This window comes from Indicator indicator, chromosome Z, assembly GCF_027791375.1.
Source record: "Indicator indicator isolate 239-I01 chromosome Z, UM_Iind_1.1, whole genome shotgun sequence".
Lineage (NCBI taxonomy): Eukaryota > Metazoa > Chordata > Aves > Piciformes > Indicatoridae > Indicator > Indicator indicator.
In genome coordinates, this window is record NC_072053.1 from 62,898,936 (window position 1) to 62,915,012 (window position 16,077).

The window sequence follows — 16,077 nt, forward strand, 5'->3', positions numbered from 1 at the left end:
GTGCCTTCTGTTTTAAAGAACACTTACGTGGTGATCTACCTGCAAATTTATCTTCAGCTATTACAGAGAACAGCAATTTAGTAATTTTTTTTCTTTTTAACTAGAAACACTTATCTGTTACTTGACTTTTTTAGAAAAATGATGCAGTAGTAGAAAAATTATGAGGGTGAACAATAGTCAGCATTTAAGAAAAAACAGTAGTCAGATTAAGTTAATCTCCTACTGTTTCAATGCATGTAAAGATTTCTGTTTGGTCATGATCCCAGTAAATTCCACCTCCACTACTGTAATCTGATTTTAAACTAGATCTCCTTAACCATTTTATGTCTTTATAATCAGTATGAGCAACGTATTTTGTGTGACATGACAAAAAAGAAAAAGGAGAAAAAGAGTGAGAAATCAGAACTGGGTCTTCTTTATTTGTAAGATTTGATAACAGATACCTTATTAATTGCAGTTTTGATTGTCAAAAATGTAACACAAATGCCTGGCATTCTGATGATGGATCAAAGAATAGCAAAACGAGAATGCAGATTTTATTGCTTCTCTGTTACCTAGAGTTGAAAGTAAAATTGACCACCACTACAAAGCACATTTCTGCAGTGCCTTCATCACGTCCATGTTCAAACTTTAGTGCCTGAAGTTATTTCTGTATGAGGAATTTTAAAGACGAGAGAAAAAGGGGCTCTTTCCCACAGTAGCTGTCACTTAGGGCGTCACATTCAGAATATGGACTCCCCTCAAAGTGCAGAACTGAACAGAGCTTATTATGAATTATTTTTAGTATATGAGGCAGGAGAGGTTTTAATGCACAATCTAGGCATCCTTCTGGAGCAAATAGTTGCAAGACTGTTGCATTGGCATGTGCGTTTGTAGGTAGTATGTGGGAAAACTAAAATTAACTAGAGTGAATATAGCTTTTCATCACTTAGGACTGTCTAATGCTGGAGTACTGGAAACCCTAACTCCCTCTGAGTGAGAGCTGTTTTGCACCTAGTAGATGTCACTTTGTGGTACTTGAACAGACTGGTTTTTGCTTTTTTGAATGAGTTACTATTTACAAGTGTTTTGGAGACTTTTTTGAGGAGGCCAAGGAACTGCTTTGTTTTAATGATCTCTTTCCATAATAAATATGGGATGTTCTGTAGGGAATGTTTGTGCTAGTTAAAAAATATGTTGTCTTCATTTCATTTCAGATGCTTCAGGCCTGTTCAGTCCAGCACCTACCTGTACCATATGCAGCATTTCCACCCCTCATTTCCAGTGACCCATTCCTTTTGCATCCTCCTCATATCTCTCCACATCATCCTCCTCACTTGCCTCCTCCAGGACAATTCGTTCCTTTCCAAGCACAGCAGTCACGGTCGGTAAGTAATGCTTCTTACCCCCTTCTCTGTAATACTGGTGGGGCTGGATGGGCAAATAGTGCTCATACATGACTGAGGAAGCAGAATTATTTTAAGTAACAGGGTGTGCACTTGTGCTTACTCAACAAGTCTGTAACCACTTAGTGTGAAGATGAAAATGTAATTTTAAAGTTCACCATGTTTCTCTTCAGATTTCATCAGCTGTTGTCTGTGCTGTTTCTTCATAGGCCTTTACTTCTGCCAAAAAGATGTATATTTGCTTCACCAACTATTCCTTCAGGTATTTCTTTCCCAGGAAATGGAAGAAAATCCAGAGGAGGTTGTGTAGTGCGGTAGTGGCCTCACAGAAATCTTTGCAGAGAGGAAAGAAAGCACACAGAAGCTTTGGCAAAAAGTGGTTTAAAATGTAGTGGTTTAAAAATACCTTGTGTTTAAAGTTTGCTCTGCATAACAGAGAAACAATATTCCTTTGGTTCCATAAGATGGCTTTCTTAGCTGAATTTCTTGAAATGGTAGAGTTCAGTGTCAGGACCAGAAAGATGTATTAATGAAATATTCACAGTTCCTGTTTATCTCATGAGCACTATTGGGCCTGACCAATATATAACAGTTGACTAGATTGTAATACTGAACTAGAATCTTACGCTTTTGAAAGGTCTGGACTGTATGTTTTTGATAGGACTGCTTGCATGACCCTTCTAGAAAAGCATCTGCTTGATAACTGAGTATCATTAGCAGTTTAATCCACTGGAGTCACCATGTTTCCTCTCCACTTTTCAGATTTTCTGGGTCAATTTCAGTTCTTGTCTATGGTTGTTTATTTTTTTCTCTCGCATAGTTGTACAGTGAGAGCAGCCTGGCAAGAAGGAGAGCAAACATTTGTCCCGAAAAATGCAAGACACAGGAAATTACAGCCACTTCTATATTTGCTAGATCGCATAAATTCCTGGTCTATAAGCATGGCTAGCTGGAAAAGGTGAATTTACATCAAATGTGTAGTGTTGTCTTTGCTTTTTGATAGTGCTAATGGCACAGGAATTGTTCACAGAGTTTTACTGTGTGAAACTGTGTACAATTATACCTGTAATTAAAAAAAAAAATTAACCCTGTAAAATTGACCACGGCAGCTCAGATTATACAGCTGGGATTGCAGTTCTTTACTGGGGAACATTACATCTCTATTATTGTTACAAAGCCTGCCTTTTCTTTTTAGCCACTTCAAAGGATAGAAAACGAAGTAGAACTACTTGGAGAACATCTTCCTGTGGGAGGTTTTACATACTCTCCCTCAGCCCATCCAGCAACACTGCCTCCCTCAGCTCCTCTCCAATTCTTAACCCATGACCCTTTGCACCAAGAGGTGTCATTTGGCGTAGTAAGTATTGTTTTCTATACCACATTCTCTTTTGATTCTGCAGTACATTTTGCTAAGTGGCACTTGCAATAGTCTTCCATTATTGGCTGTAGCAGCATAGCATGGTGTTTTCTTTAAGCATGTTTTAAGTAATAAGAGTAACTTAATGATACCAGAAAATTATTTTTTATAACGTTAACTGCAGAGCATCTTTGCAGTTACTTAGAAAACATTCCCTGTTGCTACAGAGTCCAGGAATTCTAGTGTAGAAACTAATTGGTACAGTTTTGAAAAGCTGCTGTGACTTTCAGCTAATTCTTCATCCTATGCTGAGTTTCCACAAGTCAGGAAAACTAGATGGCTTTTAAAATAGTTTTTTCTGTAGAAAGTTTGCTGTTTGGGGGCAAACAACTGTATAGAGTGCTTCCGTAGTGTAGAGTGCAATATGTTACAAAGACCGGCAAGCTTGCCTTACATCAGCTTCCTGGAGGTCTATAAGGCAATTCAACTGCAGCAGCACAAACAGATTTAAACATGGTGCAGGATAAAGCCTGTGCTGAATTTTGTGCTTCTGTGGTGTGGCCAGTATCTTCTGCCACCTCTAGGGTCTTGTGGTGCACATCATTCTTCAGTTATGTTAGTCCTGAGACGTCTTTTTCTGTGTTGTTGTTTAGTATGAGTTGGGGTGTTTGTTGTTTTTCTATTTTTGTTGATGGTTTTTTAGAAAACCTTCTCTTGCCTATGCAATTCTTGAAGAAATAACTAGAAATCAGATGTAGGCTCTGGATGTATTTTTTTTTGAATGTTTGAACTCTGCATCAAGTTGACAGGAGGTTTTTAGAGGCATAATGTTATTTAAAATCTTAAACCTTCAATTACGCCTTGAAATCACGCCATCAAGTTAAATGCTTGCTGCAGTTTTGATAAAGGTTTAAATAAGTCTCTACCATGTGATGAAAATACTCGTTAAACTAAAGGTATACGGGTTTTCAGAGACAGTTTTAGTCACTGTGAGTCACTCTGGAGGTAGACACTTCAAAACTTCCAGAAACTGCTTGTGTTTTATCCAATATACTCTCTAGCTGAATTATACTCTAGTCACAAAGCTTTCATTTGGAGTGAGGCTTTCTTGCAGTTTTTTTAAGTTGATAGGGAACAAAAATCTTTTTTTTTTTTTTTAAGAGTCTGTAGGATTTGTCCCCTCTGCTTCAGCTCTGCATTCTGTATCACTGAGGAGTACAACAGAGGTGTATTACAAGTACTCATTATATTTTTGAATTTTTAGAATTAACAAAGCAGTAAAATTGCTGTTTGCTATATCTAGTTTGAGATCTTGCTTTGAAAAAAAAAAGACTCCGCTCTTTTGCGTTGTGTTTATATGTAAATTTTATGTATGACCTTGGTTACCTATTCATAATGTTTCCATTGTAAACTTAGAAGCTTTAGGTTAGACACTGGTGGTGTGAGACTTGGGTGTTGTAACAGTTCAGCGCAAGGGCTAACCTGCTTGCTCCCCCAACACAAAAATAAGGGGATGAGTAACACACACAGCTCAGATAAAGAGTTTAATGTAACATAAAATATCATAAGCACAATGCATAATTACCTTAGCTAATAATCTAATTAATCTAATAATATAATACATGATTACCTTAGCTTAGTCTATTTGCAGAAAAAGTGCAGTGAAATACACAGGGAAAAAAAAACTCATAAAGCAGACAACCAAATCCAGCAGTTACCCAAGTACCGCTCTTCTGCTGCCATGTCTGCAGAAAAGAGTCAGCGCCCAAGAACTCAGAACACAGAAGCAGCAACCATAACAGGAAGCTTCCCACGTTGAAATCTGAACTTCAGGCCCCATAATACATTGCTCTAGTTAGCATTTTAATTTTTTGAAGCCAGCATGACAGCAGCATGGTATGAATAACAGCAGCAGGTTCAGTTCAATCCATGGCAGTGTCTTCTTAAATTTCAAACATGGAATGAGAAAAACATATTAGTAAAGACTTGGAGTGTTCTTTGTTTAAAAAACAAAAAACCACACCAAAAAAACCGCTATTGGGGCCCTCAAATGTTACTTCAATGGTATTAGGAGAATTTCAGTTTTTAAAATTTCTAAAAACAATTTAGTACTTTGAGTATTTCTGGAGGAATGTAGTTTACATTCAAGTACAACTTTTTTGCCATGCGTTGCATATGCTTAGCATGCAGCTGAGAAAACAGTATGACAAAACGCCCCAATTTACCCACGGAAAGAATACATTGAAGCTTTAGGCCTGGCCTGTCTCTTTAGGCCTTCTTGCAGAATTTGTACTGATTAGTCTCTCCAAGTACACTTGTAAGGCTTCACTTTTTCTCTAGTGTGAATGTAAATATATACAACACTGCTTATAAGTTGTTGGGGTTTGTTTTGGTTTGTTTTGGGTTATTTTTTTAAGAACAAGCCTGCCTACTAGCACCAGGCCTATACCCCAGGCTTTTATACTTACAAGAGAGTCAGCAGCTCAGGTCCTGTTTCCCCACCCAGCCTGCATGTAGACTAAGCACACAAGAGCTTGCAAGCATTTCTGTTGTGTGTTACTGCTTTTTCACAGGCGATGGTATGATTATGTGTTGTTATCAACGGCAATTGTTTTAAACTGAGGTTGAGGTTCTTTGGATTTGGGCAGAGGCTGGATTTTTTTAATAATGCTTTATTGAAAGTGGATCTCAATACTCAGATACAATTTTATTTCATAATTAAGAAAACAAAATGTTGAATCGCAGACTGGATGAGGTTGGAAGGGAGGTCACCTGGTCCAACCCCCCTGCTCAAGCAGGGCCACCTAAAGCCGGTTGCCCAGGACCATGTCCAGATGGCTTTTGAATATCTCCAAGAAGGGAGACTCTACCACCTCTGTGGGCAACCTGTGCCAGTGCTCAGTCACCCTCATGGTAAAGAAGTGTTTCTGATGTTCAGACGGAGCCTCCTGTGTTTCAGTTTGTGCCCACTGCCTCTGGTCTTGCCACTGGGCACCACTGAAAAGAGCCTGGCTCCGTCTTCTTTGCACCCTCCCTTCAGGTACTTATACACATTGCTAAGATTCCCTGAGCCTTCTTTTCTCCAGGCTGAACAGTGCCAGCTCTCTCAGCCTTTGCTCATATGTGAGATGTTCCAGTTCCATCTTAGTGGCCCTTCGCTGGACTCTCTCCAGTATGTCCATGTCTGTTTTGTGCTGGGGAGCCCATAACTGGACACAAGTTCCAGTTGGAGCTTATTTTCTTCTTTCTTGCAGCCTTACCCACCGTTTATGCCTCGAAGACTCACAGGGCGCAGCAGATACCGATCACAGCAACCAATACCACCACATCCTTACCATCCCAGCCTTTTACCTTATGTGCTGTAAGTTCAAAGTATATTGCTTCCATGTAGGCTCTTAAGAAGTCATGTGACGTTCAACAAGTTTTGGACTTTTTATGGTTGGACTTTACTAGAGAGAACAGTTCAACTGTCCAAGAGAGGAGGAAAATTCCCATTTCTGTGTAAATTTTTCAGCCTATTTTGAATACTATACACACTTTAGCAGGGAAAACTACAAATGAAAAGTTTGTCCAGCATAGGTTTGGAGGTTTTTTTGAGGTACAGTATCCTGTTGTTTCTGGACACTTCATAAAAATCTTCAACAAATTTTTAAACTTGGTTCTTGCATCCTCTTACAGAGGCATGGTTACACTGTAAGATGAAGTCTTAAGAGTCTTCACTTACGGAATGAATTAATTTGATTTGGTTCTTAATTATGAAACACAAAGGTGGGAGCTTTCTGTGATTAGTTCTGTGATGGCTAAACTGCTAATCTGTTGCAGCTGTTGAATTTCTGTTCTGCTTCTGATTAGCTGTTTCTGGAAAAGATGTGGAACAACTAACCCTTAGGAATTACCTGTAATGCATTAAGGTAGATTATCTGTGGGGTAGTTCAAATCTATGACAAGAGATACAGTACTTTTCTGTGTTGTTTTGGAAATAAGTATGAAATGTTTGGAAAACAAAGATTATTTTCCAATGGCAAGGGTGATATTGGCAAGAAATAATAAAATACTGGCACCAGGTCTGTAGTTTCTCTCTGCAATTTCTGATGTGGCATGAAAATGGCACCCAAAATCTGATCCAGTTCAACTTTGCATCTTACAGTCTTAATGTCATAGCATCTTGCCTGTCCATTGAGGACATGTGACATAGTAATTCCTGATGACTTCACTGGGATTTTAGTATATTTTTGTGCTGTGAATTTGGGATTTCTAAGTCTTTGCATTAAATGTTGACCCACAATGCTACCTTGAGGGCTAAAAACACTCCCTGAACATAAACAGAAAAAGATCTCTCTTTTGCCTCTCCATCTAAAGAGATTCTCCTTTAACCAGCATCACTGTATGAGATAAAGTGAGTTTGTGGTTGTCCTCAGTATGGAAGTTGGTCCAGTTAGCATATCCTATATATTTTCATTGTGTGTTTTAGGCTTTAAAAAGTTTCAGGGCTTTTGTATTGGAGAGCTAAGTGAACATAGGGTATCTTTTCTTTGTTGATACTTTATCCACTTAAAAAAACATATTTGAAACCAGTATGTCTATTCATTGTTAGTTTTAGCTCTTCATAATCTGTGATACTGAAGAGATCAGCTTTTGTAATAATGCTGAGCCTGGCTGGAAGTATCAGTTGATGAATGCAGACAATTAAAAAGGCAGCACTCCTAGTATCAGAAACTAGCAAAATTAGCTTTTTCATTTGGCTCCTTCACTTCTTGATTTCAAACTTAACATTTTTACCAATTTTGAGAAATTTTGATTGGAAAGGGCTCAGTAAGATAACTTCACCTCTGCCAGATATTTCTGTGCTTTCTTTCAGCAAGATGCTGAATCTTCTCATTGTTTACTCTCATGGTAGATCTATGCTCCCAGTGCCACCTGCAGTTGGACCAGCTTTCAGCTTTGAGTTGGATGTCGAAGATGGAGAGGTAGAAAACTATGAGGTTGGTGTGCAAACTACAACTACTTTAAGGAACAGATGTTAGCTCAAGGAATACATAAGTGTGTTATGTTTTGCTTTCAGTCCCACTTTTGCCTTTCAAGTAAATGTAATGACTGGGAAGACAGAATCCAGAAACCATCCTGTTAGCTTTTCTTCCTGCACTGGATATTAGATGTACTTAGCTTTGGTTTTTGTCTATTGCTTCTTCCCAGAATCAACCCTTACAGTAATCATACAGTAATGATTATAGCCCTTACAGGCTAGTAATCATTAAATTATTCAGATTTTTGTGTTCAAAGTAGTACTTTCTCCTTTTGAATTTTAATTGATTTTAAATATCAAATTTAAGTAATGTACTTTCAAAAGGAAGAGGGTAAGTTACTGGGTTTATGTGAATAACTGCAGAATAACAATACAGAATAATGTTCATGTCATAAGATTAATTAATCTAAATATAATATTGATAAAACTGCCTTATTGCCTTTTCTTCTTGGCCCTCAGGAGGGTACAATAATTCACATCTGTAGATGCAGAACCCTCTGTAATATCCAAGATAACAATGGTGCAGTCCCAACTGTTGTGTTTTTGCTGGATCTGAAACTATTGGATTCCATTCAGTCATCATCAGCCCTTACTTTTGCATCTCTTTGCCTGTGCTTCCCCTAAGAGCTCTGTGTAATTACACATTTTCAGTTTAACAATGAGCACTTCTGTGATAGTTCAGAAGCAGCAGCATCTTACTTCTGAAAATTTGGTCCCTAGGTTTGACAGTATCTCTTTGTGACAGGTACCAATTGCAGCTTTCACCAAGCCTTTTTAACTCTCCTGTGCCTTTGTTCTCTATCACATTTGCAGTGAATATTGTTCCTAGATCTCTTGTGAAGGGATACAAGTTACGTACATGACACAGTACAGATATTTACGTGAGAGGCTTTCAGTTGCAAGATTCGGCTTACAGAAACCGAACATAAAATTTAGCAAAAAGTACTTGAAGTTTGATGGTCTGTATTTGTTTTCCAGTTTCAGGGTAATGTCTCTGTGTTTCAGTTCAACTAGCTAAGATAATGAGGTGGGAGTCAGAGTCTGTCTCATTAAATTCTTGGTTTATCTCACAAACCAGACTTCGTATTCTTAGGAAGCAATTTTTTTTATTATTTTTTCTGATGACCAGCACTATTAATTTCATAGCAGGGTGAGAGAATCCTTCAGAAGCAAAATACTTAAGAAGCTGTGCATGCAGCCACAGGACTAATTGGAATTTGGGTCCTGGAAATGTTGAAATCCCAAAGAGAATATCTTACATAATTAGAAAGGTGACTGAACTCTAAAAGACTTATGGGGCTTCTGTTGTAGGAGACAACTAAGATTATAAACATTTCTCAATAGAAGGTTGTTTTGTGCTACCAGCTGGAGTAGAGAGGTGTAATGGCAGCCCTACCTCTATTGGAACCGCAGCGTGCCTGAGCAGTGAATTTTTAAATGTCTAGTTACTATGTTTTGTAGGCACTCCTGAATTTAGCAGAACGCCTGGGAGAAGCCAAACCACGAGGACTGACGAAGGCAGACATTGAACAGCTTCCATCCTACAGGTTCAATGCAAACAACCACCAGTCAGAACAGACATTGTAAGTACATTGATCTCTTTCAAACATCCATAATAGGTGGCTATATTTTAATTTCTTTTACTTGCAGCCTCAGCTAAGCCACAAGGGCTTTAAAAGCAGGCATGTCAGTAAACAGTTTTCTTTTTTTTTTTCTTGACTCACTTTCCAGTTCAAGTGCTATTTAGCCTTATTCTAAACCCTCCATCTAGTTTCACATCACTTAGCTGTGTTTGATGTAGTTCCCTAGCATTAAAGAAACTAAAATGGAAGACATTGGCAACTTGGAGTTTAGCCTGTGTAAAATAGTTTCATTTGTTCCCAGTGGTGCACTTTCTTATTTTTAAAACCCATTAATTTATTGTGTTAGAAAGATCTCCACAAGCAAATGGAAAGGGCAGTACAGGCATGAAGGTAGTTCAGGTGACTTAGTACCAAATCCTGTCTTATGTTTTGGCTTCAGTACAAGGATTTTTCTCTGATACTTCAGTTTCAGTGACCCACAGTGTGATTTACTAGTATCCTTCAAGAAGGGCAAGAAGGAAGACCTAGGAAACTACAGATCAATCAGCTTCATCTCTATCCCTGGAAAGGTGATGGAGCAGCTCATTCTAGAGGTCATATTTAAGCACCCAGAAGAAAAAGGGTTATCAGGAGTAGCCAGCATGGATTTACACAGGGGGACTAGTCACGTTTGACCAATCTGGTAGCCTTCTATGACGTTGTGACTGAACAGATAGATGCAGGGAGAGCAGTGGATATTGTCTGGATATTGTCTACCTTGACTTTAGCAAGGCTTTTGAAACAGTTTCCTATAACAACCTTGTAGGTGATCTTAGGAAGTGTAGGTTAGATGAGTGGATGGTGAGATGGATTGAGAACTGGCTTAACAATAGAGCTGCAAGGGTTGTGGTCAGTGGTACAGAATCTAGTTGGAAGTCCATAGCAAGGTGTTGCCAGGGGTCAGTACTGGGTCCAATCCTGTTCAACATGTTCATTAACGTTTTGGATGAAGAGACAGAAGGTTTGCTCATGATACTTAACTGGAAGGAGTGGCTAACAAACCAGAAGGCTGTGCTGCCACTCAGTGAGACCTGAAGGGCTGAGCAAAGGAGAACTTAATGAGGTTCAACAAGAGTACAGCTGGGGAGAAAAAGCACCATGCAGCAGTAGAGATTAAGGGGTGACTTGCTGGAAAACATCTCACTGGAGTTTGACCTTGGAGCCCTTGTGGACAGTAAGTTATCTGTGGGACAGCGATGTTTCCTTGTGGCCAAGAAGGCCAATGGTATCCAGAGATGCATTAAGGAGGGTGTGGCCAGCAGGTCAAGGGACTACTCTGCCCTAGAGTGTTCACATCTGAAGTATGGTGTCCAATTTGGAGCTCCCCAGGTCACAGGGACTGGGAAATATTAGAGGGAGTCCAACAGAGGGCTATGAGGATGATTAAGGAACTGGAACATCTGTTCATAAGGAAAGGCTCAGACACTCGGGGCTTTTTAGTCTGGAGAAGACTGAGAGTGGATCTCATCAGTGTTTATAAATATCTGAAGGATGGTTGTCAAGAAGGGGCCCGTGTCTTACCAGTGGTGTGCTTTGATAAGAGGAGGGGCAGTGGACGCAAACTGGAACGCAGGAAGTTCCACCTTAGCATGAGGGAAAACTTAGAACAGGCTGCACAGAGAGGTTGTGGAGTTTCCTCTAGAGACTTTCAAAACCTGCCTGGATGCATTCATGTGCAGCCTGCCCCAGGTGATCCTACTTTGGCTGGGGAAGATTGGACTCTATGATCCCAGAGGTCCCTTCCAACGCCTGCTATTCTATGATTAGGGAATGAACCTGGTAGATTGTCATATCCACCTGTGTGAATGAAATGCAAAGAGCAGATTTATTCTCATTGCCTTGCAAACTGGGGGACTTCTGCAGCAGCACCTGGGTGGAGGCACACAAGGAGGTATGCAGGCACCACAGCTTTGTCCATGTTAGAGTGAAAAAGCTTCTGAACATGCTACTTTCTCCTGCACATCACAGATTCTTGCAGGCCTACTTTTCCACTGTGCTTAGATCTTTCCCACAGCAGGGCAAGAATTTCTAGCATGTTCAGTAAGATGCCTTGAAGTCCTTCACAGACCTGTGTTATCTGAACACAGATGTTCTGTTTGTCAAGCACACAAAGATATGTGACCATTAGTGTGATTTGAGTGTTTTTCTGCACTCCAGCTGTGAGTTACTTGAGCATGTTTACATTCCTCCTCACCAATCTTCCCTTATTTTCCCACACCACCATTTTTAATTTTGATTAAACATACTTTCTATGGGTTGGGTGTGCAAACTCCTGTGAGCAGGAGCACTTGCTTTATATTTTGGAAGAATGGGAAAATAAAAAGTCACAAAAACAATTCTCAGTTTATGTTGTCAGAGAACACATCTTCAGCCTTGGATGTCAATAACTGTAACTACTCAAGGAATATGTTGCTCATACCTCATACCTGTGAGGTTTTATGTGGAGTATATATTTGTTGTTCTTACACAACAGATAAATTTAAATTTTGTTGTCTTTTTCAGGTGTGTGGTATGCATGTGTGATTTTGAATCAAGGCAGCTACTTAGAGTCTTACCTTGTAACCACGAGTTCCATGCCAAGTGTGTTGATAAATGGCTGAAGGTAGGAACAATTAAACAAACCCTAACCCTATCTTACAGTGTATTTCTTACGAAATTTGGGGGTTGAGGGGAAGTATTTTAGTGCTCCACTGCATCTCGTTTCACATTTCTAACACTTGGGCTAGAAATACCAACAGAGTGGAAACACTGCCTACTTATAATATTTTTCTAACAATTTATAAAGGATTCTTCTTCGTTATCTTCGGCACAAGGAAAAAGGAACATAAGGAGAATTTTCATTGACAGATCTTACTGTGTTTTTCATTTGCACAAAACAATGAACTGTTGAATTCAAGCAATATGTGAAATTAAGGGGGAAAAAAAGTAACATGTAGGAGTTTCTGTGTTAATAGTGGTTTTAATTCTTTTACCTACCCTGCACAGCAAGAACGAGTACTAATACTTTGGTATTAATGTTTATTTCTGGGGTGAACAGAATTTGTATGTGTGTACATACATGCGTATGCACATAGAGTGGAATTTTATATATTCCGATAGAAATTACAGTTTTACAAAATTATTATATACTCCTCCAAAAGAATTGGAGCAGAAATGGAAGGATCTAGAATTAGGGCAGCCCAGTTAAAGGACAGAGAAAACAGCAGCGGTACATAAGGTATGAACAGAAAATACACAGAAATAGGTGGTGATACACAGACAGCTCTACAAGCTGCATTAGCTGTATCTACTGCCAAGAAGGTGTTGATCCCCATGATTCCTCACCTTTTTTGGTATTCAGTTCTATTCAGCTTTAGTTTAATCTCTGTGTGGTCTATTTCTGCAGAACATTTGGAACTGCAGTGATCCTATGTTAATACAGGATGCAGTCCCCTAGAGAATTGCAGATCGTGTCTGTTATTTTAGAAAAGGAAATCAAAATACTTTCTCTGTATTTCTTCATGAAAGCAAGAAAATCCATGTCTTGGTCATACACTAAAATATTCAGCACAGAGAATGCAGAAGAAGTCAAGTTAGTATTGACAGCATTCTTTTGACTAGCGAGATACTGAGAATAATGGGAAGGATTTTAAAAACTGGCATATGAAATTGCACTTGGTCTACAGTACACATGGTAGTCTAAGGCTTCTACAAAATCTGAGGCCAGTGTAAACATTTCCACAGCCATGCTCATAACTTCCAGTAGAAGTGGTGTCCTTTGTTACCTGAGTCCATGCATGTACTTGAGAATCAACACAACTGATGGAAATAGTTTGATATTTTATTGTCAAATTAAAAAGCCACATGCACACACACTGCCCCACACAATATTATCATTACATCAGTGTTAGATATGTGTTTTACTAAGTAACTTCAGACTAAGGCTGTTGGTATTCTCCTGTGACCCTCTACTCCTCTGGATTTTTCTTCTCATCGCATGAAACTTTGTAAGTAATTTGTGATGTGGACAAAATATCCAAGGAAAGTATTCACACTCCATTTTATGAAAAAATAACTAAGATCGTTTAACACAGCCTGTGAGATAGTGGAAGCTATAGGTCTGTATAGGATAAAGTCATCATAGATTTATACACTTATATTTTCACTGAAAAATTAGCCTACTTCAGAAAAACTTGAGAGTTGACAGTGGTTGGTCCTGCAGTTTGGGGAACTATGAAATACAGAATTTGGGGCAGGGAATAATTCTGTTCACTCTGCCCTTGATAAAGGAAATTTTTTGTCATAGATGTTACGTGTTTGTTTCAGGCTTTTTCTCATTTTTGCTAAAGTGAAATTTGCCTTTATTTGAAAAGAGGAATGAGAAGGCAGAAACTTTCACAGTAACTTAAGGAATGTTACTTATCTGTCTTTTTAAGGAAGCTATAAAAGAGTTCGAGGACATTTTCAATGAGTGCTTTACCACAGGCCTAAATTTAGACCTGCTTGTGTTACTTGAATGTCTGTTCTATCAGGTTGTCATTTCTCTTCCCATACCCCTTCTTTCCCTTCCTCGTCTCCCTTCCACCTTCCTTTCTCTTTGCTAAAACTTCTTCCCGTTTCCCTTGGTCTGCTTTCAGCTTTGACCAAGTCTGTATGATGAGTTTCAGTGAGAATATTTATTCAGTGAGAATAACTAAATAAAGAGAGTATGAAGAAAATCTGGTTTCGTTATGACAACATGACACCCTAATAGAGGACCTTTCTTTTGCAGTTCAAGGTTGATAGTCAGGTTTTGGTGTGTTTCTCTGCAGCACGCAGTAGTACACCTTCTTAGTTACATCCAACTGATTACAATATACTGTAACATAATCTGCAATAATAAAACCACTATCACTTAGATAAAGCCTAGGTTGCTGTTTGTTTTATCTTGAAAGATAAAAGGCACCATTTTTTAATGTTTGTCTTTGTAAACATTTATTTGAAGCAAACTAAAAAAAAGTCTCAGGTATACTTTGTCTTCTCTTATTTGGAGTACTCTTCAATTCCTTTCCAGTACTCCTGTCAGTGTTGTATCCACATTACCTTAATAATGTATTTGTCTGTGCGTTTCATTTCTTGTTTTACAGGCCAATCGTACCTGTCCAATTTGTAGAGCTGATGCTTCGGAAGTGCATCGTGATTCAGAATGACCAATCTAAGAGCACAAACCTGGTTTGGGTGTTCCTGGTCACATGTGTATATGAACTATCTATTGAACTTTTACCTATGTGGCTTCCAGCCTCCCCTTTACACTAAAAGGTCAATAGACCTTACTTTGCACTGTGTGACTTAATCAATTACAAAGCTTATAACTCATCTTCACAGTTACGGGGTTGTTATACTAACAGTGTGATTGGAACTCCAAAGATACTTTTTTCAGCTTCATTTTGTGGGTGCACTAACATTCCCTGGTTTTTGTGTGATCATTCCGAGTGTTGCTGCAAGATTACCGTGGATGTGATCTTTTAGCATGTGCTTTTATATGAAAAGAAAAAGAAAAAAAAAAAAAAAGTGGTAGCTCCAAACAATATAGCAATCTACCTTATATAGAGCCTTCAGATACTGTGAGTGGGGATCTACAGTATGAATGTCTGTGTGCTTGGGAGAGGATGCATGAAGTGTGCTTCTGAGTGGGTGTGTGCACCAAGTGTGTTTGAGAACTTATCTACCAGCATGTACTGAGGACGTATGTGTGTAGTAATAATTATGCTGCAGTGTATAACCTTGCGTGTTATTTAAACAGTACTAGTACTGTACACTGGTTCCTTTCCTTGTGTTCGCAGTTGCACACTGAATGCAGTGGGTGCAGCAATTACAGAACATTTAGTATTTCCTCCCCAATGTACTTACAGGTATAAGACCTTTCTACCTACTATTCGAACAGGCTTCCATTTCACTGGAGGCTTTAAATGTGTACTCTTGAATAACCTTGGGGTTTTTAGCATACATTAAAATGTCTGGATTTTTAAATGGCCAATTTACAAGTTACTGTGTCAGTGTAAAGTTGCAATAGCGCACAAATCATTTAGCAATATTAACATTTTCAATTGCTAATATGAATATCAATGCTCTTCTGTTCTTCTTACCAATTTTTCTAGCTGGGTGTGCCAGTTACATGCTTCTTCCATGAAAGGAAGTAGAAATGACACTGAGGTTCTTGTGCAAAAGCTCTTCACTTTTGGCCACTGCGCTTGCTAAGGGCATAATCTTTCAGCTGATACACATTGGCTTTAATCAGATACGTTCTTTGTTTGTATACAACTAAAATACTTGTAAAAGGTTACTATTTTATTCCTGCAACTTGTTGAATTTTGTTGAAATTTTTATTATTTTTGTTGAAATTTTTATTATTTTCTAACAGAAGTAGAACTTCTGATTTTTATTCATTGTATTACAAGAGAAGATGGGGTTTGGTCCCTAATTGCAGATTCGGTTGCCCTGATGCTGCTTCTTGCCTTTTCCTTATTTCATAATTGTTGTCATAGGAAAGAAGAACTCCCTTAGTTCTTGTAATCAATTTTCCAGAGCACTTCACTATAGGAGAAAATGGGAACAACTTCCCAACAATGCTCTGGAACAGGAGCTGGTACCCTCTGCTCAGGTGCTCTGAATAATGTTTTATTTGGGCTACTGAAAAAGGAAAAAAAAGGGGCAGCTTAATTTATAACATTC

General features: G+C 38.7%; 1 protein-coding gene across 1 annotated transcript in view; it reads left to right on the forward strand.

Moving 5' to 3' along the window:
* The window catches only part of RNF38 (ring finger protein 38), a 105,881-nt gene extending 91,279 nt beyond the window's left edge, over positions 1-14,602 (forward strand). The window contains exons 6-12 of the mRNA XM_054397433.1: positions 1,197-1,367; positions 2,581-2,742; positions 5,997-6,103; positions 7,640-7,724; positions 9,227-9,348; positions 11,890-11,989; positions 14,493-14,602. Of these exons, the coding sequence (XP_054253408.1) occupies positions 1,197-1,367; positions 2,581-2,742; positions 5,997-6,103; positions 7,640-7,724; positions 9,227-9,348; positions 11,890-11,989; positions 14,493-14,555 (810 nt within the window). The 3' untranslated portion in view covers positions 14,556-14,602. The remainder of the gene's footprint in view (positions 1-1,196; positions 1,368-2,580; positions 2,743-5,996; positions 6,104-7,639; positions 7,725-9,226; positions 9,349-11,889; positions 11,990-14,492) is intronic.
* Positions 14,603-16,077: the final 1,475 nt, after the last annotated feature.